Genomic DNA, 22,984 nt, shown 5'->3' with positions numbered 1-22,984 from the left:
TCTAAGAAAGCATTTGCTGGCATTGGAGAAAGTCCAGAGGAGGTGCACGAGAATGATTCCTGGAAATGAAAGGGTTAATGTAAAAGAAGCATTTGATGGCTCTGGGCCAGTACTCACTGGAGTTTAGAAGAACGAGGGGGTTCTTACTGAAACCTATTGAATATTTAAAGGCCTACATAGAGTGGATGTGGAGAGAATGCTTTCTATAGTGGGAGAGTCTAGGACCAGATGATACACCCTCAGAATACAAGGAACAGAGATGAGGAGGAATTTCTTTAGCCAGAAGGTGGTGAATCTGTGGCAATGAATTCCACATATAGCTGTGGAGGCAAAGTCATTGGGTATATTTAAAGCAGAGGTTAATAGGTTCTTAATTAGTCAGGGCATCAAAGGAAATGGGGAGAAGGCAGAAGAATGGTGTTGAAAGGAATAATAAAACAGCCATGATGCAGTAGCCAAGCAGACTTGATGGGCTGAATGGCCTATTTCTGCTCCTACGTCTTATGTTCTTAGGGAATGGAATTATTGCAATCAAGTGGGATTAGTATTCTGATCACAAATTTATGTCTTCTGATCGTAAATTATTTTAGCATTTGCAAATCAATTCATGGCAAATATCAAAGAGCATCTTCTATCAGCTAACTCATTGTTTAACTCATGAGAATAATTGCTTTTATGTTCATCAACAAGTGTTTCACAAGAATAACTACTGAAATTCCATCATTAATTTAGAGAAAATGTTCCAGATAGGAATTTGCTATGGCTTTTAAGACATCTAGAATTTCTAACTGTTTACTTATATCCAGGATTAAGAGACATTGTAGTAATAATGTTGATCTACTCACCTCCTTCGGCCTTGGGTGATCCTTCTGACATCACCTTCCTTATGGCGAGTTGACTTTGGTCTTTGTTCTCATTGGCTGGTGAAGGTAGATTGTCAGACTGAGTTCTTTGTATTGGGACGCCTGCAATGCTGTGTCTGTGCTTCCTGGTGTGATTTTGAGCCTGACCGCTTTTATGTGCTGTGGCAAGTGTGGGTGAAATGGAAACCCAGAGTATGTATCCTCAGATGGAACCAGCTTAAGTGTATTTCATGCAAACAGAAGTGTTTCATTTAAATAAGTCGTGTAAACACCAAGGAGACATAACATGCAGAGCATTAAGGAGTCGAAACTGGCCAGTTCCTTTGCCCAGACCTAATGGTTTTATTTGGTTTCATTGTTATGTTGTGGAATGCTCACCAGCAGGATTCTATAACAAGATTCTGAGTGGCAAAAAATAAGAGTCAAATTGCATTAGTAAGAACTCAAGTGGAATGAAATCTTTCTGTAGGCATCTATGCTTGAGTGTAATAAGATGCATAATTATAATTGGTTATGGGATAGTTAGCATTTTATCTAGTCCCATGAAGTTCTTACTAATGACTGTGTCCTTGTAATGAATTCATTTTCCATTGCATATCTGTACGCAATACTTCAAAGAAAAACAAATATTCTAATTTTTCAATTATTAGGATTGCATCTGAGTGCAGAGATTCATATTCTGGACAAATAAATTTTATACTGCAATTGGATTCAATAAAAGTCAGCAACACAATAGTTCTGCTCTATGTTTTAGAATCTTGAGACACACACACACACACACACACACACACACACACACACACACACACACACACACACACACACACACACACACACACACACACACACACACACACACACACACACTGCTGGAGGAACTCAGCAGGTTAGGTAGTATCTATGGAAATGAATAACTGGTCGACTTTTTGGGCTAAGACCCTTCTTCAGGACTGGAAAGGAAGGGGGAAGATGCCAAAATAAAGTGGTGGGAGGAGGTGAGGGAGCATAGTTAGAAGGTGGCAGGTGAAGCCAGGTGGGTAGGAAAGGCAAAGGGCTGGAGGGGAAGGAATCAGACAGGAGTGCAGAGTTGATCATTGAAGAAAAGGAAGAAGAATCTTTCTTGGTATATGCACAAACTCTCCCCTGTTAACAACAGGAAGAAACACCATTTTGAATTCCACATTTTGAACTAACTATTTTGAATTTTGAATGCAACTTAGCGTTCAATAGTCTTGTGGTCCACAGAAATCTTCAATGATTAAAGTTAAACCTTGCATTACCTTGTCTATATGTCACAGCTGAGCAGACTGGCTTGTTAGTCATTAGTTTACTGATAATGCATTTATTGTGAATACTACTTTTATAATCATCATTTCATACATGTACATTCGGCACAAGTCTAACGCGATCTTTTCAATCAAGACTATGTTTGGAGCTGGAAGTTAGTCTTCTAGAAACTCATATTTATTCTTGTTTATCATTATTGGCAATTGAAGAGTTTAAGTGCATATCATACACAAATAATTCAATAATCCACCTTTAAATTGGTAAAGGAAAAACATGTATTAAAACTAATGGTTTTGCCTAAAATGAAAAAAATATGCCCTACATTTTAAAATTAACGGTAGACTAAGATCTCATTGCAATTTATAAAGCAGGTCTCCTCCACAGACGATTCTACCCAATTGCAGTATTAGCCAATGATGTAACTGTAAGAACTACATTAATTGTTCTGCTGCTTTGACAAGATTTATTATTAAAGTACTGTCAGTCTGTTCACCTTCCACCACAAGTAGAATAAATTCTGCATACCATAAGTAAAATTCAGTTGTGACTTAAAAATGAAATAAATTTAAAATTATTTTAATCATTACCACTTGTGTAATGACATGGAATTGCAGGCTGTGTTTGGATAAGCTGGGTTTGAATCTCATTAGAGAATAGCAGGCTGAGAGATGACCTTACAAAGATTTATCAGTTTATGAGGGGCACAGATAGTCAGTCTTTTCTCAGGATAGCTGAGTCTAAAACTATATTTCACTGACCTGTGGTGAGAGGAGAGAAACTTAAAGGAGATCTGAGTGGCAAGATTTTTCACACAGAGGTGATGGTTATTTGGAGTGAGCTGCCAGAGACGGTGAGAGGGTCAGAAACATTCATAACATTTAAAAGGATTTAGATGAGTACATGAATATGAAAGATGTAGAAGGTACACAGGCAACATTGACAGCAATCATGGTGGGCATGGGCGAGGTGGGCCGAGGGCCCATTCCTATGCTGTACAGCTCAGTGACTCTATGCCAATACATTCCAGCACAAGATTTTCTCTCGGGAAGTGAAAAGATTTCCACACCAGTTCTGTGGCTTGACCAGAGTGTCATGTCCAACAGTTTGGGTGCAGGACATCTGATTATTGAAAGGATTCGAGAACAAGAAGAATTGAACCCATTAACTGTAACGAAGTAACAAATGGATTTCATGCTTTTGCTCAATAAAACTATTCACTTTGTCCAAGTTTGCTATTTTGGTCTAACCCATATGAAAATGATAGATTTGTGTGGTGAAGGGGCTAACAGTACAGAAACAGCCAGTTTCACTGCCTTATTCCAAATTAAATAAAAACAGTCAGGAAAGAAATCTGTGATTTAGAAACACAGCAACACAAACCGATACTACAACATACAGTGAGCAGACTTTGCAGACAATTGCAGATAACTGAAGAAACCAGAACTGAGGCTCAGAAAGCTAAGGGAGCGAAGTAAAAAGGCAACAGATGAATGTTAAGCTGCCATGCTGAGGAAGTTATTTGTGTCGTTTACTTGGCTGCACTCGGAGCTGCTGCACAGCTGCTTCTGCGGCAGCAATGGCGGCTCCAGCATCTTCTAGGTGGGTCTGAGTGACGCTACTTTTGCTCTGACTTCGCGATGGTCCGTGAGAACGCAAATGTCCTTCTGATGATGATTTTGAGCTGGCAGGACTACTCTGAGATTTCTCAATGGTGGGCACGTACATCTCTGGGGAAACAAAAACATGTTCAGTAGTTGCACTACGATATTCAATATTATCCTCTCCGAGTTATAGAATCGTACAGTATGGAAACAAGTCCTTTGTCCCAACTTGCCCTCAACCAAGATTACCATCTAAACAGGTCCTATTTACTGATGTTTGATCCCTACCTCTCTGAACCTTTCCTGCTCAAATGTTGTTATGATACTTACAGTGTGGGCAGGCTTGCTGGAGCTATTCAGGAGGGTTTAAACTAATTTGGCTGAGGGGCTGGGAACTGGAGTGGTAGGGTAAAGGATGGGCTAGTCGGTTTTCAAACAGAGGTACTGTACAACCAAGGCAGGCAGGTCGGCAGAGGGAGTGGGGTGGTTCTGTTGGTAAAAATTGAAATCAAATCTTGAGAAAGAGATGACATAGGATCAGAAGATGTACAATCGTTGTGGGTAGAATTAAGGATCTGCAAGGGTAAAATGACCCTGATGGGAGTTATATACAGTCCTCTGAACAGTAGCAAAGATGTGAGCTAAAAATTACAATGAGAGATAGAAAATGTATGTCAAAAGGGCAATGGTACGATAGTCATTGGGGATTTCAATATGCAAGTTGATCGGGAAAATCAATTGGTGTGGGATCCCAAGGGGGATATTGTAGAATGTCTACAAGATGGCTTTTTGGAGCAACTCATGGTTGAGCCCCCGAGGGGATCAGCTATTCTGGATTGGGTGTTGTGCAATGAAACAGAATTGATTAGAGTGCTAAAGGTAAAGGAACACTTTGGGGCCATGATCATAATATGATCGAATTCACCCTTCAATTTGAGAGGGAGAAGCTGAAGTCTGATGTACCAGTACTAAATAGAGTAAAGCAAATTACAGATGCATGAGAGCGGACCTGTTCAAAATTGATTGGAAGGGAACGCTAGCAGGGATAGTGGCAGAACAGCAAAGTCTGGAGTTTCTGTGAACAATTCAGTAGGTGCAGGATAGATACATTTCACAGAAAAAAAGTATTCTAAAGGCAGGATGACACAACCGGGGCTGACAAGGGAAGTCAAAGTCAACATAAAAGCCCAAAAGAAGGCATAAAATACAGCAATAGTTAGTGAGAAGTTAGAGGATTGGAAAGCTTTTAAAAACTAAAAGAGGGTAACTAAAAAGTTATAAAGGAAGAAAAGATGGAATATGAAGCTAAGCTAGCCAGTAATATTAAAGAGGATATCAGAAGTTTCTTTAGATATATAAAAAGTAAAAGCAAGGTGAAAGCAGATATTGGGCAGCTGGAAAATGATGCTGGAGACAGAGTAACGGGGGACAAGGAAATGGCAGATAAACTGAATAAGTATTTTGCATAAGTATTCACTGGAAGATACTAGCAGTATGCTGGAAGGTAGAGAGTGTTGGGGGTCAGAAGTGAATTAAGTTGCCAAGACTAGGGAAAAGGTTCTTGAATGGTCTGAAGGTAGACAAATCACCTGGACCAGATGGTCTACACCCAGGGTTCTGAAAGAGGTGGCTGAGGAGGTTTTGGAGCCATTAGTAATGATCTTTCAGTAATTTCTAGATTCTGGCATTGTTCTGGAGAACTGGGAAATTGTAAATGTAATCCTCAATAAGGGAGAGAGGCAGAAGAAAGGAAATTATAGACCAGTTAGTCTGTCCTCAGTGGTTGGGAAGATGTTGGAGTCAAGTGTTAAGGATGAGGTGTGAAGGTACTTGGAGACACATGATAAAATAGGCCATAATCAGTATGGTTTCCTGAAGGGAAAATCTTTCCTGAGAAACCTGTTGGAATTCTTTGAGGAAATAGCAAGCAGGATAGATAAAGGAGAATCAGTTGATGTTGTGTACTTGGATTTTCAGAAGGCCTTTGATGACGTGCCACACATGAGGCTGCTTAACAAGTTAAGAGCCCACAGTATTACAGGAAAGATACCAGCATGGATAAATCAATGGCTGCTAGACAGGAGGCAACAAGTGTGAATTTTCTAGTTGGCTGCCAGTGACTGGTGGTGTTCTGCAGAGGTCTGTGTTGTGACGTTAAATGTCAATGATTTGGATGAAGGAATTGATGGTTTTATGGACAAGTTTGCGAATGATATGAAGATAGGTGGAGGGCTGATAGTATTTAGGAAGCAGAGTGGCTACAGAAGGACTTGGACAGATTAGGAGAATGGGCTAAGAAATGGCAGATGGTATACAGTGTCGGGAAGTGTATGGTCATGCACTTTGGTAGAACAGATACAAGTGTAGACTATTTTCAAAATGGAGAGAAAAATCAAAAATCTGAGATGCAAAGGGACTTTGGAGTCATTATGCAGTATTCCCTAAAGGTTAATTTGCAGATCAATTAGCTGGTGAGGAAGGTAAATGCAATGTTAGCATTCAGTTCAAATGGAGTAGAATATAAAAGCAAGGATGTAATGTTGAGACTATAAGGCACTGGTGAAGCATCACTTGGAGTACAGGGAGCGGTTTTGGGCCAACTACCTGAAAAAGGGTGTGCTGTCATTGAAGAGGGTTGAAATGGGTTTCATGAAAATGATTCTTGGATTGAAAAGCTTATCATATGAGGAGTGTTCAATGGCTCTGGGCCTGTACTTGCTGGAATTTAGAAGAATGAGGGGGTTTTCACTGAAACCAGTCAAATGTTGAAAGGCCTCTATAGAGTGGATGTGGAAAGGATGTTTCCTATGATGTGGGAGTCTAAGACCAGAGGACAGAGGGATGTCCATTTAGAATGGAGATTAGGAGGTATTTCTTTAGCCAGAGACTGATGAATCTGTAGAATTCATTGCCACAAGCAGCTGTGGAGGCCGTCATTGAGTATACTTAAAGGCAGAGGTTGTTAAGTTTTTGATTATTCAGGGCGTGAGGGGTTACTGGGAGAAGGCAGGAGATTGGGGCTGAGAGAGAAATGGAGCAGGCATGATGAAATGGCAGATCAGACTCAATGGGCCAAATGGTTAACTCTGCTCCTATGTCTTGTGGTCTGCTGGAGTTTGAACAGCAGCTATGGAAGGAAAGAAAAATGTTGATGTTTCACGTGGAACCCTACATCAGAATTCATTTTGTTTCCTGCCACAGATGCTTCTGGGCCTACTGAGATCCTCCAGCAGATCAGTTATTGCTCTAGATTCAGATATGAGCAGGTCTGTAGAGTGTCCTTTGTAATTATATCCCCCTCAATCACTTCCTCTGGCAGCTCATTTCATATACCGTATTTATGACAAGTTGATCCTCGGATTCTTATTAAATCTTTCCCATCTCACCTTAAAACTATGTCCAGCATTTGAGTCCCTTTCCCTGGGAAAATCTTTGTTTGCATTCATCCTTTCTGTGTCCCTCATGAGTTTCTACACCTCTATAAGATCACCTCTCAGTCTCCGACACTCTAAGCCAGGGGTTCCCAACCTGGTGTCTGCGGAATCCTTGGTTAATGGCAAGGGTCAATGGCGAAAACAAGTTTGGGAACACCAACTTCCAAGCAATGAAATCACAGCCTGTCCTGCCTCTCTCTCTAACTCACTCTCTTGAGCCATGACAGCATCATTGTAAATCTTCTTTGCATACAGTATCTTTCAGCTTAAAGATAACTTTCATAACCAAAACTGCACACAACAATCCAGGTGTGTCCTCACCAATACCTTGTACTGTAGCAGAGCATCGCACTTTCATGCTCAGTGCCCTGACTGATGAAGGCCTGTATGCCAAAAGCCCTTTTCATCACCCTGTTTACCTCTGATGCCACTTTCAGGAAAGCATGAACTTGTATTCAAAGTTTCAAAGTGCAAAGTATATATACAGTATAAAACCCTGACTCTCATCCTCCCACAGGCAGCCATGAAACAAAGAAACGCTATGGAACCATTTAAAGAAGACATCAAAACTCCAATGTGCGAGAAAAGAACAGATCTTGCAAGCAGCAAAAGGTAAGCAAATAACAGACAGAATATTAAACATCAAACCACAGAGTCCCCAAAACGGTCCAGGAACCACAGGCACCGACTCAGCTCAGTTTAGCGCTGTGTCGATGACTGCAGGCCTCAGCCACAGAGCTAGTTAGCCGAAGTGCCTGGGTAAAATTGCAAAAATAACAAAAAAAAAAGGAGTAACCAGAAACACGTGGGAATGGAACCTCAGAGTCCTCCAAGAAATGAGTCCACAACTGCTGAGTGTGTTCAGAGCTGAGGACATGAAACGTAAAACCACAGAGTCCCGCTAAAAATGAGTCCACAACTGCTGAGTGTGTTCAGAGCTGAGGACATGAAACGTAAAACCACAGAGTCCCGCTAAAAATGAGTCCACAACTGCTGAGTGTGTTCAGAGCTGAGGACATGAAACGTAAAACCACAGAGTCCCCCTAAAAATGAGTCCCACAGCCACAGAGCTGCACTGAGGTAATCAACTCCGCACCTCCCTCTGGCAGTAAGGAGAGGCAAACTGGTCAAACACAGGCCGGCGGTGCTGAACACTCACTTGACTTCCACTCTCATCCTCCTCAATCTCAACCTTGCTCGCCGCTTTAATTGGCGAGGAGAGTAATGGAGCCGGCGACGGGTTCATATTCCACAATTAGGGAACGATGGCTGCACACTTCGCTCCCAACCTCACCGAATTTGCTAAGAGATAGCAAAGGTGCCAGATCTCTCAAATAGGTCATCGGAATGGAAATTGCAGCTCCCAATCAATTGCAGTTCAGGGGAAGAAGCAAGTTTAAAAGAGGAGGAAGAAGTAATTTTGTAAGCTATCTGCAGGATGTTGCCATTGGTCGTGTTGGTTACTGGCATCATCTTGTTCCTGGCGTTTCTCTCCCCTTCCTCGATCACTGTCTCGATTTGTGAAGACAGTCTGTCTACTGTCTTACAAACCTACTGACTCTCACAGCTATCCTGACTGTACCTCTTCATTACAACTCTCCCTACCTTGTCACTCATAAAAATGCTATTCCCTTTTCTCATTTCCTCTGTCTCCACCACATCTGTTTCCAGGATGAGGTTTTCATTTCCAAGACATTGGAGATGTCCTCCTTCTTCATGGAACAGGATTTCCCTTCCTTCATCATTGCCTTCACCTGCATCTCCTCCATTTCCCGGACAGCAGCCTTTGCCCCATCATCCTGCTGCCTTAACAGGGATAGAGTTCCTCTTGTTCTCACCTACCACCCCACTGGCTTTCATATCCAGCACATCATGCTCCACAACTTCTGCCATCTTCAATGAGATCCTACTATAAAAACTCCATTTGCAGCCCTTCCTCCTCCCGTTCTCCCATGGTACACTCTTCTTTCCTATCAGATTCATTCTAAAACAGCCCTTTAACTTTCCCATCACCTCCCAGCATCTCACTTCATCCCCACCCACCCACTTAACTCGTCTATCATCTTCCAGCTTGTGCTCATTCCTCTCTCCCTACCTTCTTATTCTGGCTTCATCCCCCTTCCTTTCCAGTCCCGATGAAGGGTCTTGGCCTGAAATGTTGACTCTTTATTCCTCTCCCTGCTGCCTCACCTGCTGAGATCATTCAGCATTTTGTGTGTGTAACGCTGGATTTCCAGCATCTCTTGTGTGTACTCCTGAACCCCTATTTGGGGAATACAAGTCCACAATCCCTTGAAAGCCGTGACACAGGTAGATAGGGGTCGTAAAGAAAGCTTCTGGCACATTGGCCTTTATGAACATACACGGTGAGTGGTAGGGTACTTAGTGTTATGTTTTGTAAGTTCAAAACATTAATTCCAAGGAATATATGGGAGTCTGGGGATGTGGGTCTAACTTTGTGTTTACTTTAAGTGAGGCATGCGTGTACTACGTGGTAGCGTGCTGACGTCTGCAATTCATGTACTTATACTTGTAAGGAATTACTTAAATGAACAAGAATGCTTAATCAAATAATATATTTACAAAATTGCTCTAATATTACTTAAATATTAAATACACAACACTCCTACCTGCTTAGCTATAAACTCCAACTCAATAGGGAATTCATCAACCACATGCACACTATAGTACATCTGCACTATGCAGACATCCACAGCATAGTAAATTTTAAATTGTCCCATTTAGGCCTAAAGATTTAATCACTGTGTAGGATTTCTTACTCTTGTAGATTAACATCTTCCCTGACAAGGGGATCACTCTATTTGGCAGGTGAGACTTGTGGCTGTGAAACAATCTCAGGTTCTGGGGCCTCACCTGTGGTATTTGTAGGAGTTGACTTGCAGACTGCAGGAAGTGGTTCTGACAGTGGGAGCCAGCTTTCTTCTTATTCCTTTTTCTTCTTCTAGTTTGTGCATCTTGATCTTGGGAGGGTGTGTTTTGTTCACTGTATTATTGTGTATTAATCCTTTTATTGCTTCCTTTATGATTTGATCTCAGTCACAACGTAAGTCCATAAGATATAGGAATAGAATTAGGCCATTGGCCCATTGACACTGCTCTGCCGTTTCATCATGGCTGATCCATTTTCCCTCTCAGCCCCAATTCCTGTCTTCCCCCTTTATCCATTCATGCCCTGACTAATCAAGAATTTTCACCCTCTGCCTTAAATATACCCAATGACTTGGCCTCCACAGCTACTTGTGGCAATGAATTCCATAGATCCATCACTGACAAAACCTCTGTTTTCATATCTCCATTGACTCCTTTCTTTTTGGCCTTCCATTCATCCATCTAGGCTTAGGTCTTTGCATCTACTTTTACGAGCAGGTCTTTGTCTCCCACTTGCAGTTCATGCAATAACCTTAATGCACGCAGAGTAGATTCTGGTTCTTTATACTCACAAAAACCAAAAGCTTGCAATTTCCTTGAAGCTCCTTGAACTCTCTTAAAACCAAGCCACATTTTGGAAGTAACTGCCTGATTAACATTTCAGAAACTTTCTTGGATATGTTGCCTACAAAAATTGTTGTAGTCAGATCACTGCTTTTGGCACTTTCACGATTCCTCAAAGCAAGGTCCTTCCTTGGTCCAATATGCTTTCCAACCAGAGGCAGAGAGGTTAGCACAAACACATGTTCATCCTCTGTTGGGCAACAGGTCATGATGGGCAGCATGGAGACAGTTGTGGCATCATCCAGTACCATTCTTAATCCACTTTCAGTTGACTCTTGTAGGGGAGGTGTCATGCAAATGGTGGATGGCTCTACAAACAAATTGTAGTTGTTTCAGCCAATCACACCTCCACAGTGCTGGTCCTCCTGTTTTTACTACAGGCAAGCTCAATGTGGCTTGTTGGTTGTTGTATTTCACTGTTACAAATGTCAGTCCCTCAGGAGTTATCTTTTCTCCAGTATAAGTTTTTTGTTGGAAATACACAGGCTTCAGTTTGGTATCTTTGAAAAGCCATTCAAACTCATTTTGTGGAACGACTGAGTCCAATTCCATTTTAATTAATTTGTTGTTCACTTCTGTCATAAGCCATATTGCTTGTCTATTGTTAATTTTCACACTGTGGATCTCAAGGCTACACAGTTCTGTATCACACTCATTGTTATCAGATTTTTCATCAACAGCATGCAGATTAGTACTGTTTTTGAGACTGCAACTTGACTTTTTAGATTCTTCTCTTCCCTGAGCAGTCCATTTATTTTTATCTATCTGTCATGCTCTTTTTATGTGTCCTACTTAAGACCATAAGATATGGGAGCAGACAGTCAATTGTTAAGGCTGTATTTTTGGGGTACTTGGAGGCATGTGACTGTTATGGGGAGCAGGTTCACAGGACTGTTAAGTGAGACAGAAGGCAATAATTACGAAGAAGCACATTAGTCATTTGGCCAACATACACACCACTCTCTTGCTAAAGAAATTCCTCTCATCTCTGTTCTAAACAGACATCCCTCTATTCTGAGGCTGTGTCCTCTCATCTTAGACTCCCTCACCATAGGAAACATCCTCCACCCATCCACTCAATTGAGGCCTTTTAACATTCAATAGGTTTTGATGAGGTTACTCTGATTCTTCTAAATTCCAGTGAGTACAGGCCCAGAACCATCAGGCAGTCCTCATATTACAAGCCTTTCAATTCCAGAATTATTTTTGTGAACTTCTGTTCAATCCTTTCCAATGTCAGCACATCCTTTCTTAGATAAGGGGCCAAAATTGCTCACAATACTCAAAGTGAGGTCTCGTAAGTGCCTTTAAAGTCTCATGATTACATCCTTGCTTTTGCATTCTAATCCTCTCAAAATGAATGCTAACATTGCATTTGCCTTCCTTACCACTGACTCAACCTGAAAATTGACCTTTAGGGAACCCTGCACAATGACTTCCAGTCCCTTTGAACCTCAGATTTTTAAAATTTTCTCTTCACTTTGAAAATAATCTGTGATTATATTTCTTCTACCAAAATGCATGACCATGCACTTCCTGACACTGTATTCCATCTGGCACTTCTTGGCCCATTCTCCTGATCTGTGTAAGTCCATCTGTAGCCCCTCTGCTTCCTAAGCACTATTGGCTCCTCCACCCACATATCACCAACAAATTTGGCCACAAAGCCATCAATTCCATCATCCAAATCATTGGTATGTAACGTAAACAGAAGTGATCCCAACACAGACAACCAAAAAGTCTCCCTTCACTCACATTCTTTGTCTCCTGCCAAACAGCCAATGCTTTATCCATGTTGGTATCTTTCCTGTAATACCATGGGATCTTAACTTCTTAAGCAGCCTCATGTGTGGCACATTGTCAAAGGCTTTCTGAAAATCTAAGTACACAACATCCACCAATTCTCCTTTGTCTATCCTGCTTGTTATTTCTTCAAAGAGTTCCAACTGTTTTATCAGATAAGATTTTCCCTTAAGGGAAACCATGCTGACTTTGTATCTTATTGTAGTGTGAAGGGTTAGTTTACTTGGTTGAAAGTTGCTTCAGCTGTGTTGGTCATTAATTGGCCCGTTCGAAAGATGCAGCAGACCTTTCCCATTGGTGTCTAGTTTCAAGACTTTTCTTTGTCTTCATACTGAGGTTGTGACTAGTGCTGAATAACCATCGGGAAAGTGTGCTGCAGATATAGGAGGGCCCACATGTACTCTTAGCTAAGTGTTGTGCAACCTGGGGAGAATTAATGAGTTTGAAGTGTAACCAAATGTTTACTATCCTAGTTTTTGTAACAGGGTGACTTTGAGGTTTGATTGAATGTTTTACTGTTTGTAAATAAATGGTTAACGTGCTTATTCACAATCAGTGTCTTCAGTCTCACTTATCAGACCCATGAACCTGCTTCCTTGTAACAATCACGTGCCTCCATGTACCCCAAAACCACATCATTAACAAGCAGCTCCAACATCTTTCCAACCACTGATGTCAGGCTAACAGGCTTATAATTTCCTTTCTTCTGCCTCCCTTGCTTCCTGAAGACTGGAGTGACATTTGCAATTTTTCAGTACTCCAGAACAATGCCAGAATTGATTGATTCTAGAAAGATCATTACTTACACCTCCACAATCTCTTCAGTCACCTCTTTCAGAACCCTGGGTGTAGACTATCTGGTCCAGGTGTCTTGTGTAACTTCAGACCTTTCAGTTTCTCAAGCATCTTCTCTCTAGTAATGGTAACTTCACACAGTCCTGCTCCCTGACACTTCTGAAATTCTGGCAGACTGCTAGTCTATTCCACAGTGAAGGCTGTTGCAAAATACTTACAGTATTCAGTTCATCTGCTAGTTCCTTGTGCTCGATTACAACCTCTACAGCATGATTTTCCAGTTGTTCGATATCAGCCTCAGTTGCATCATCCTGCCTTTAGAAGACTTCTTGTTCTTTGGGATGTATCTATCCTGTGTCTTTTGAATTGCTTGCAGAAACTCCAGCCTTAGCTGTTCTGCCATCATCCCTGCTAGTGTTCCCTTCCAATTAACTTCTGTCAGCTCCTCTCATGTCTGTAATTCCATTTATCCCACTGTAAAGCTGAATCATTTGAGTTTAGCCTACTCTTCTCAAATTGCAAGGTGAATTCTTTCATATTATGATCACTAAAGGTTCCTTTACCTTAAGCTCTCTACTTGGTTGCATTTTCTCCAAGTTTCACCTTTAACTCTATATTGGGCTGTTGTACTTGAGCCCCTGCCACAACAGTAACACAATTTGTTTGGCCAGGTCGGTTCTGTCTAGACCTTGCAATTTTGTTCTCACTCACTTTCATTCCTAACTGCAACTCAGTTGCATCTTTATTTGTAGTTTCCATTGAACCAACAATTTAACTGCTCTTTTAATGTAAGCTGTGCTTCAGTTTGGAGCCAATTTTGAATGCTTTCTTCTACAAGCTAAACAATCTCTCAGTGCATCTTTCAGACTATTACTGAACTGATAATGCTCAGTCAACTTCAATTCAGCCATGTACACTGAATTGGACTCCCTTTCTTTTTGATTTCACTTATAAGACCTAAAGCATTCTGTAGTTAACAATGGCTTTGGTTCTCAATGTTCCTGCATTACTTTGACATATCAGCAAAGTGTATTTATGCTGGTTTGGATAAAGCAGTCAAACTTCTAAGCGAACTTGTATCTTGAAACATAATATACTCAGCAAAATTGGTGCTTGTTTCTCATTGGCTATTTAATTTGCTTAAAATATTGTTCAATTAGCTCAGTATATAAAATCCAGTCATTTGTTGTGTAATCAAGTGTGCCAAACTTTCCAATGTAGCTAGCCATTTCTGCTTTTTTGAATGATTATTGCCACATGGTACTTACTGTTTTTGAACCCATGAATTCTTTCTTTTTGTGACTTTTTAAAAAAAAAGCTCAATCATGTCTTCCCTTCTGAACACATGGTGCGCTGTTTTTAATAACTCTCTCTCTGGTTTATTTTGAGTTTGAACATCTCTCTGGGCTTCAAAAGGATCATAGCAGTCTCAGGTTTGTTTTAAAAATACCTTGTTACCATGATGTTTTGTAAGTTCAAAAGGAACTTATTTCAAAGGAAGACACAGAATTTTGGGAATATGGGTCTAACTTCATGTATAATATTAAGTGAGGTGCATATGTATCATGTGGTAGTGAGATGAAGTATGCAGTTCAGGTGTTTATACGTATAACTCATAATGAATTATTTAAACAAATAAGAATACTTAATCAATATATACAAACATTTGTATACAAGATTACTTAAATATTAAATACACAATGCTAAGGAGTATGGTCGAACAGAGGAATAAGACCATAAGACATAGGAGTAGAAGTAGGCCATTTGGCCCATCAAGTCTATTCCAACATAACACCATGGCTGATTTATTATCCTCCTCAATCCCATTCTCTTGGCTTCTCCCTGCAATCTTTGACACCCCAACTGATCTAGAACCTATCAAACTCCGCTTCGAATACACTCAATGACTTGGCCCCCACAGCTGTTTGTGGCAATGAATTCCAGATTCACAACCCTCTGGCTAAAGAAATTCCTCCTCATCTCTGAATCTAATTGGATGCCTGTCTATTCTGGGGCTGTGCCCTATGGTCCTAGACTCAACCACAAAAGGAAACTTCCTCCCCAGGGCCACACTATCTATGCCTTTCAATATTTTATAGTTTTCAATGAGAATTTTTGAATTTTCTTCCTATTTAGAAAATAGTCTACTCCTTTATTCATTCTGCCAAAGTGCATGATCATACCCTTCCCTACACTATATTCCATCTGCCACTTTGCCTATTCTTCAAATCCGTCTAAGTCCTTATGCAGACTCCCTGCTTCCTCAACACTGCCTGCCCCTCCACCTACTTTCGTATTGTCTGCAAACTTGGCCAGACAGCCATCAATTTCATCATTCAAATTATTAATGTGAAAAGAATCGGTCCCAACACCAACCCCTGTGGAACACCTCTTGTCACTGGCTGCCAACCAGAAAAGGCTCCCTTTATTCCCACTCTTTGCTTCCTGCCAGCCAGCCAACCATCTATGCATGCTAATTTCTTTACTGTAATACCATGGGCTCTTACCTTATTAAGCAGGCTCATGTGCAGTAGCTTGTCGAAGGCTTTCTGAAAATCCAAGTAAACAACATCCACTGACTCTCCTTTGTTTATCCTAAAGTGTGGAGTGACATTTGCAATTTTCTGGTCCTCTGGAACAATTCCAGAATCTAGTGATTCTTGAAAGATCATTACTAATGCCTCCACAATCATTTCAGCTACCTCTTTCAGAACCCTGGGGTGTAGACCAAAATACTTATTAAGTTCATCCACCATTATGTTGTCCCCCATTACTACCTATTCAGCGTCATTTTCCAGCAGTCTGACATCCACTCTCACCTCTCTTTTACTCTTTATATATCTGAAGAAAACTTTTGATATCCTCTTTTATATTATTGGCTAGGTTACCATCATATTTCATTTATTTTACCTCCTTATGGCTTTTTAGCTGCCTTCTGTTGGTTTTTAAAAGCTTCCCAATTCTCTAACTTCTCACTAATTTTTGCTATAGTCTATAGTTTATGCCCCCTCTTTTCCTTTATGCTGTCTATGTCAGTCATGGTTGCGTTAGCCTCCCTTTGGAATATTCTTTCATCTTTGGGATCTGGGAATACAGAACCATAATTCCATGAAAGTAGTGTCACAGGTAGAATGGGTCATAAAGAGCTGTTTTGACACATTGGCCTTCTTGAATCAGTGTACTGTGTAGAGGAATTTGGATGTTACGCTGAAGCTGTTGGTGAGGCGAACTATGGAGTATTGTGTGCAGTTCTGGTCACCTAACTCCAAGAAAGATTTCAATTAGATTGAAAGAGTACAGAGAAAATTTACAAGGGTGTTGCCGGGACTTGAAGACCAGAGTTATAGGGAAAGTTTGAATAGGTTAGGACATTTTTCCCTGGAGCGCAGGAGAATGAGGGGAGATTTGACAGAGGTATAAAAAGTTACGAGGGATATAGATAGAGTAAATGCAAGCAGGCTTTTCCCATTGAGGGTGGGTGGGACTGGAACTAGAGGTCGTAGGTTAAGGGTGAAAGGTAAAATAGTTCACTCAGAGGGTGGTGCGAGTTTGGAACTGTGGATGGGAATTGGAGAATTTTGGATAAGTACATGGAATGGAGGGTTATGGAGGGATGTGGTCCAGGTGCAGGTCAATGGGACTAGGCAGAGTAACAGTTCGCCATAGACTAGATGGGGTGGAGGGTCTGATTCTATTCTGTAGTACTTTATGACTCAATTCAAATTAAACTCTATTTACCAGTTCCCAGCCCACTTACTCATCTGGTCACAATTTCTCTGTAAATCCTGATCACCATCTTTACTGTCTATGATTCCACTGATTTTAGTGTCATCTGCAAACCTACTAACCCTGTTTTGTACAGTCCCATCCAAATCGCTGATCGATAACTTGGATGAGATTACAAATATTAATGGACTTTCTACCAGGCTCTGGGGAACACCACTAGCCACAGGCTTCTAGTCCAAGAAACAGACTTTCACCATCTTTCCCTGCTTCCTGCCCCAACTCTCCCTAGATCCGATGTGATCTACTTTTTCACAGCAACTTACCATTTGTAACCTTATCTAAGGCCTTACTGAAATCCATAGAGACTATGTCTACTGCCCTGCCTTCATCAACCTTCTCGATCACTTAAAAAAAAATCTCCAGATTTCTAGCACCAATTGCCAATGATGATCCGAGGGCTCTTGCAGTGTCTTCTCCAGCAGCTCACAATGTTCACTCATTAAACTGAATCAGTCTACAGAGATTCATCAGACCTTTAGCACCTCCCCTGCTATATTGCAGACCATCCCTATTAACTATCTCAGGTTCCAAGGGCTTCATGTCTTTCTCCACGGTGAAAACAGAGACCATTGTGGGCTGATGGATCTGTTTCTTAAAAGTTATTTACTGTCAGTTTTTGCACCAGTTATGATGAAAATTTATCCAATCAATCATGAACAAGACAGACTCCTTCTTCTGAACAATGGGTAAATGAGAAGACAAAAGGGATCAGGGATTAAAAAATTTACACGAGTACTTGGGGGAAACATGGAAAGAGTGAGACTTACCCTTTGATGGATCTGGGAAGATGCCATGGCTGCGACTCTTAATTACTGAAGATTTTGGTTGTTGCTGGCTGCTCTGTCCAGAATGTGGCCTAACTTGGTCAATACTCTCAGTTTGTTCCTTCAGCGGATACCATCGCAAAGTATTATCAAAATGTGAGGCATTAGACAAATCAATCAGCACCTTTCAAAGAATAAGGTGACACCAGTTCAGGCAATGGACTTACTTGTTTTTTTTACAGAATCAGAATCTCAGAACATTCACTGAACAATAACGTGGTCACCTTTGCGGTATTTAGAAATTTACATCCCACAAAAATGATGTCCTCAGTTAGCTGGCCTTTGGAGAAGAGTGTCTGTCATATGATTGTGGATGTTAAAATGATGTTGTTTAATACATAGCCAAACAAGGGAAACAATGAAGTACAGTGATGTGAAATGGCTGATTGGGAGAAAGTTTTGAAAGGAATCTCAATGGACAGGCAGTGGATAGCATTTAAAAAGTACAGAATTTGTTTTAAATACAGAATTTGCAAAAACAATCTTTCAGGTACAAAGTACCATAGAGTTATAGAGTCATAGAAAAGTACAGCACAGAAACAGGCCCTTTGGTCCATCTAGTCTGTGTTGGAACTATTTAACTTACCTACTTCCATTGACCTGCTCCGGCACCATGACCCTCCATACCCGACACATCCACGTACCTATCCAAACTTCTCTTAAACATTGAAATCAAGCTTATATGTATCACTAGCACCAGCAGGTCATTCCACACTCTCATGACACTTTAAGTGAAGAAATTTCCCCTCATATTTCCATTAAACCTTTTGCCTTTCACCCTTAACCCATGACCTCTAGTTGTAGTTCCACCTGACCTCAGTAGAAAAAGCCTGCTTGCATTTACCTTGTCTATACCCCTCATAATACCTCTGTCAAATCTCCCCTCAATCTTCTATGTTATAAGGAATAAAGTCCTAACCTATTCAATCTTTCCATATAACTCAGGTCCTCCAGTCCTGGCAACATCCTTGTAAATTTTCTCTGTACTCCTTCAAACTTATTTACATCTTTCCTGTAGGTAAATGACCAAAACTGCACTCAATACTCCAAATTAGGCCTTACCAATGTCTTATACAACTTCAACATAACATCCCATCTTCTGCACCTTATACATTGATTAATGAAGGCCAATGTGCCAAGAGGTTTCTTTACAACTCTATCTACCTGTGACACCACTTTCAATGAATTATGGACATGTATTCCCAGATCCCTTTGTTCCAATGCACTCCACAGTGCCCTGTGTAAGACCTACCCTGTTTAGTCCCACTGGCGTGCACCTGTCTGCATTAAATTTCATCTGCCATTTTTTCAGCTGGTCCAGATCCTGCCGCAAGATATGATTGTCTTCACTGTCCACTACACCCCGAATCTTGGTGTCATCTACAAATTTGCTGATCCAGTTAACCACATTATCATCCAAGATCATTGATATAAATGACAAACAACAATGGACCCAGCACCAATCCCTGCAGCATGCCCTTAGTCAGAGGCCTCCAGTTAGTGAGACAACCTTCTAACACACTCTGGCTTCTCCCACAAAGCCAATGTCTAATCTAATTTACTACCTCATATTGAATGCTGAATGACGGAACCTTCTTGACCAACCTCCTGTGCACCCTTGTTAAATGCCCTGCTAAAGTCCATGTTGACAACATCCATTGTCTTGCCTTCATCCACTTTCCTGGTGACTTACTCAAAAAATTCTACAAGATTGGTTAGACATGACCTATCACACACAAAGTCATGCTGACTGTCTCTAATCGGTCCTTGTCTATCCAAATACCCATGTATCTGGCCCCTTAGAATACTTTCAATAACTTTCCATCTTCTGATGTTGGGCTTACTGGCCTTTAATTTCCTAGTTTATTCTTACAGCCCTTCTTAAACAACAAAACAACATTAGCCATTCTCCAACCCTCTGGTACCTCACCTGTCGCTAAGGATGATTTAAATACCTCTTCTAGGGCCCCTGCAAATTCTGTGCTTGCCTCCCACAGTGTCTGAGGGAACACCTTGTCAGGCCCTGTGGATTGATGCACCCTGATTTGCCTAAAGTCAGTAAAAACCTTCTCTGTAATCTGTATGTGGTTCATGACCTTGTTGCTGCTTTGCCTCACTTCTATAGACTCTGTGTCTGTTTCCCAAGTAAATAATGATGCAAAAAATCCATTTAAGATCTCCCTCATCGCTCTTGGCTTCATCTATGGATTACCATTCTGATCTTCCAGAGGACCAATTTTTGTCCCTTGCAAACCTTTTGCTCTTAACAAATCTATAGAATCCCTTGGGATTCTTCTTTACCTTGTCTGCTAGAACAACCTCATGTCGTCTTTTAGCCCTTCTGATTGCTTTCTGAAGTGTTCTTTTGTATTTATTATGCTCCATAAGTACCTCATTTGTTCCTAGCAGCCTATACCTGCTATGTACCTCCTTTTATTTTCTTCACCTTGGCCTTTCTCCAATTCAGAACCTCAACCTGTGGACCAGACCTATCCTTTTCCATATTTACTTTGAAACTAATGGCATTATGAGCACATGCTGTAAAATGTTCCCCTACACAAACTTCTGTCACCTGCCCTGTCTCATTCCCCACTAGCAGACCAAGTATCGCATGCTCTCTCACTGGGACTTCTACGTGCTGATTAAGGACAGTTTCCTAAACACATTTGACAAATTCTATCCTATCTAGTCCTTTTGCAGTATTGGTGTCCCAGTCAATAAGTGTAAAGTTAAAATCATCTAGTACAACAGCCTTGTGTTTCTTGCAACACCACTGTGATTTCTCTACAAACTTGTTCATCTAAATCCTGCAGACTGTTGGGTGTTCTGTAATATAGCCCCATTAACTTGGTCGTATCTTTCTTATGCCTCAGTTCCACCCATAATGCCTTGCTAGACAAGTTCTCCTGACTGAGCACCGTGACATTGTGACATTTTCCTTAACTAGGAAAGCCACCCCTCCTCCTTTAATCCCTCCCACTCTGTCACGTCTAAAACAATGGAACCCTGGAATATTGAGCTGCCAGTCCTGTCTCTCCTGCAACCAAGTCTCACTAATGACTATAATATCATAATTCCAGGTGTTGATCCATGCCCTAAGCTCACCTGCCTTTCCTATGATACTTCTTGCATTGAAATATATGCACCTCAGGACATTTGTCACACCATGCTCAAAGTCAGGAATCAGAAAGTTGTCTTCACAGCCTCTCCACTATCTGTTCTGGCACTCTGGTTCCCATCCCACTGCCACTTTAGTTTAACCCCCCCCCCCCCCCCCCCAACTGCCATGTAGCAAAAAAAAGAGGTTCATCTTTGGCTGACGAGAAGTTAAGGATACAAAATTGGCTTGTTGGTAGGAGTTATACTGGCAGTGGAGGGCTGTTTTTCAATTTGGAGGTCTATGGGCAGTACTGTGCTGTAGGGATGGGTGCAGACTCCACTGATGTCTATATGAGTTATTTTGTTGAGAATGTGTGTCTCTGCTGTACTGTGTTCTGTGTGATGCATTCTTGGAGTTTTACCCATATAGACTTAGAGATGAGAGGTAAATAATGCAGCTTCAATACCCACCCTTTTAACTCTAAAATAGTGAAACCCTGGAACATTAAGTATTCATTCCTGTCCTTTGTTCAACCAACTCTCTGTAATGGCAACAGGGTCATCTTCCATGTAGTGATCCATGCTCTAAGTTTATCAACTGTACCCATAATACTCTGTGCATTGAAGTAAACACACCATCCCATCTAACCAATATGTTTATTATCTCATGAGTGAAGGTCCTTCCAGACATAGTGGTTATGACATCTACTGTCATCTCAATCCATCCACCTTCTGACCTGGTGCTCTGATTTCTAGCTTCCTGCCAGACCTATGTTCCAGCAATGCTTGTTAACTCCACCAATGGTATGTTTTTTTTTCCTTTAATGACCATGGCTATCACCTTTATGATGTGGTCATTATTAACGAAACTGGCACAACTATTTCTGGGGTGAATGTTTTCGATATTTTAATTGGGATGTTGCTGAATCAGCAGCTGCACATTTGAAATCAGGTTCAGGCATGTGTTCACAGTGTCCAGCACTGTTTCTTGATAGTACTCATTCGGCCAAAATGATCAGTAGGATGATTTCACACTGGGCCAACTCGGCCTATATACATTTTGAGTTGTTTATACTTTGAATTATTTTGTTTAATATCTTTCTCACATTTGATGGCATCTGCTTTTGAACAATTTTCAATCCTACTGCATGGGTTCCATTCTTTTAACATTTCCCAAAGTCTCATCAAGCATATGGGCATCGCTCAGAAGATGCAACATCCTTCTAAATAAAAGCAATTTAATAATAATGGAAGGCATTTAATAACAATGGAAGACATTTGAAAGTAGAAAAATATATACATATTAAAGTCTGGAATTACTTTGAACAGTTGACAAGAGAGAATATCTTGCTGAAAATCAGAAAAACTCACTTCACCAAGAAAGTCATTGGAGGATATTCGATCATAATCCCAAACAGTAACTTCCAGTGTCTTCTTTTTAAGCTGCAGGGAAAATAGAAAATAATCAACTGGAATTCTATCAGAACATCAGATGTTGTTGCAGTTAATTTTTTTTCCATCATTATGAGGCATTTTCTTTGTCATTAACAAGAAATCTGAAATACAATGACAGGTTTGGAGAATGTAATTAATTCATGAAAACGTTTTCAGATAGACAAAATAGAATTCAAAACGGAGACAAGGTTGATCTGAGTAACTATTTTCCTCAACCAATTCAAAACACCAAAAAGGCTGAAGTCAACAGTTTCTTCCCTTAGATCTAATATTGTTCAAGGTAGATTCAATTTATAATAGATTCATTAATTTATTAATTCATTAATAGATTATAATAGATTCATTAATTTATTTAATTAAATTCAAAATTTCCTGTCAGACAGTATTGCCAATAGGTATATGCTTGGTATAAATGAGTTAAACCTCTTATTCCATGAGAACTATTCCATGAATTCTTGATTAAAAGTATAGTAAAAACATGTATCTGGAGAAACTGTTGATGAATGTCAGCTACTTTCCATAGA

General features: G+C 40.6%; 1 protein-coding gene across 2 annotated transcripts in view; it reads right to left on the bottom strand.

The window, feature by feature from the left end:
- pcloa (piccolo presynaptic cytomatrix protein a) overlaps positions 1 to 22,984 on the bottom strand; it is a 437,698-nt gene that overhangs the window by 58,169 nt on the left and 356,545 nt on the right. For both annotated transcript variants that reach the window (XM_073066476.1, XM_073066477.1), the window contains 4 exons: positions 22,377 to 22,448; positions 17,850 to 18,030; positions 3,683 to 3,877; positions 846 to 1,022 (listed from right to left, as the gene is read on the bottom strand). In XM_073066476.1, coding sequence (XP_072922577.1) covers positions 846 to 1,022; positions 3,683 to 3,877; positions 17,850 to 18,030; positions 22,377 to 22,448 — 625 coding nt within the window. The remainder of the gene's footprint in view (positions 1 to 845; positions 1,023 to 3,682; positions 3,878 to 17,849; positions 18,031 to 22,376; positions 22,449 to 22,984) is intronic.

This window comes from Hemitrygon akajei, chromosome 14 (assembly GCF_048418815.1).
Source record: "Hemitrygon akajei chromosome 14, sHemAka1.3, whole genome shotgun sequence".
In the NCBI taxonomy this organism is placed as follows: Eukaryota; Metazoa; Chordata; class Chondrichthyes; order Myliobatiformes; family Dasyatidae; genus Hemitrygon; species Hemitrygon akajei.
The sequence above is the reverse complement of the archived record's forward strand: the minus strand, read 5'-3'. Positions and strand labels throughout refer to the sequence as shown.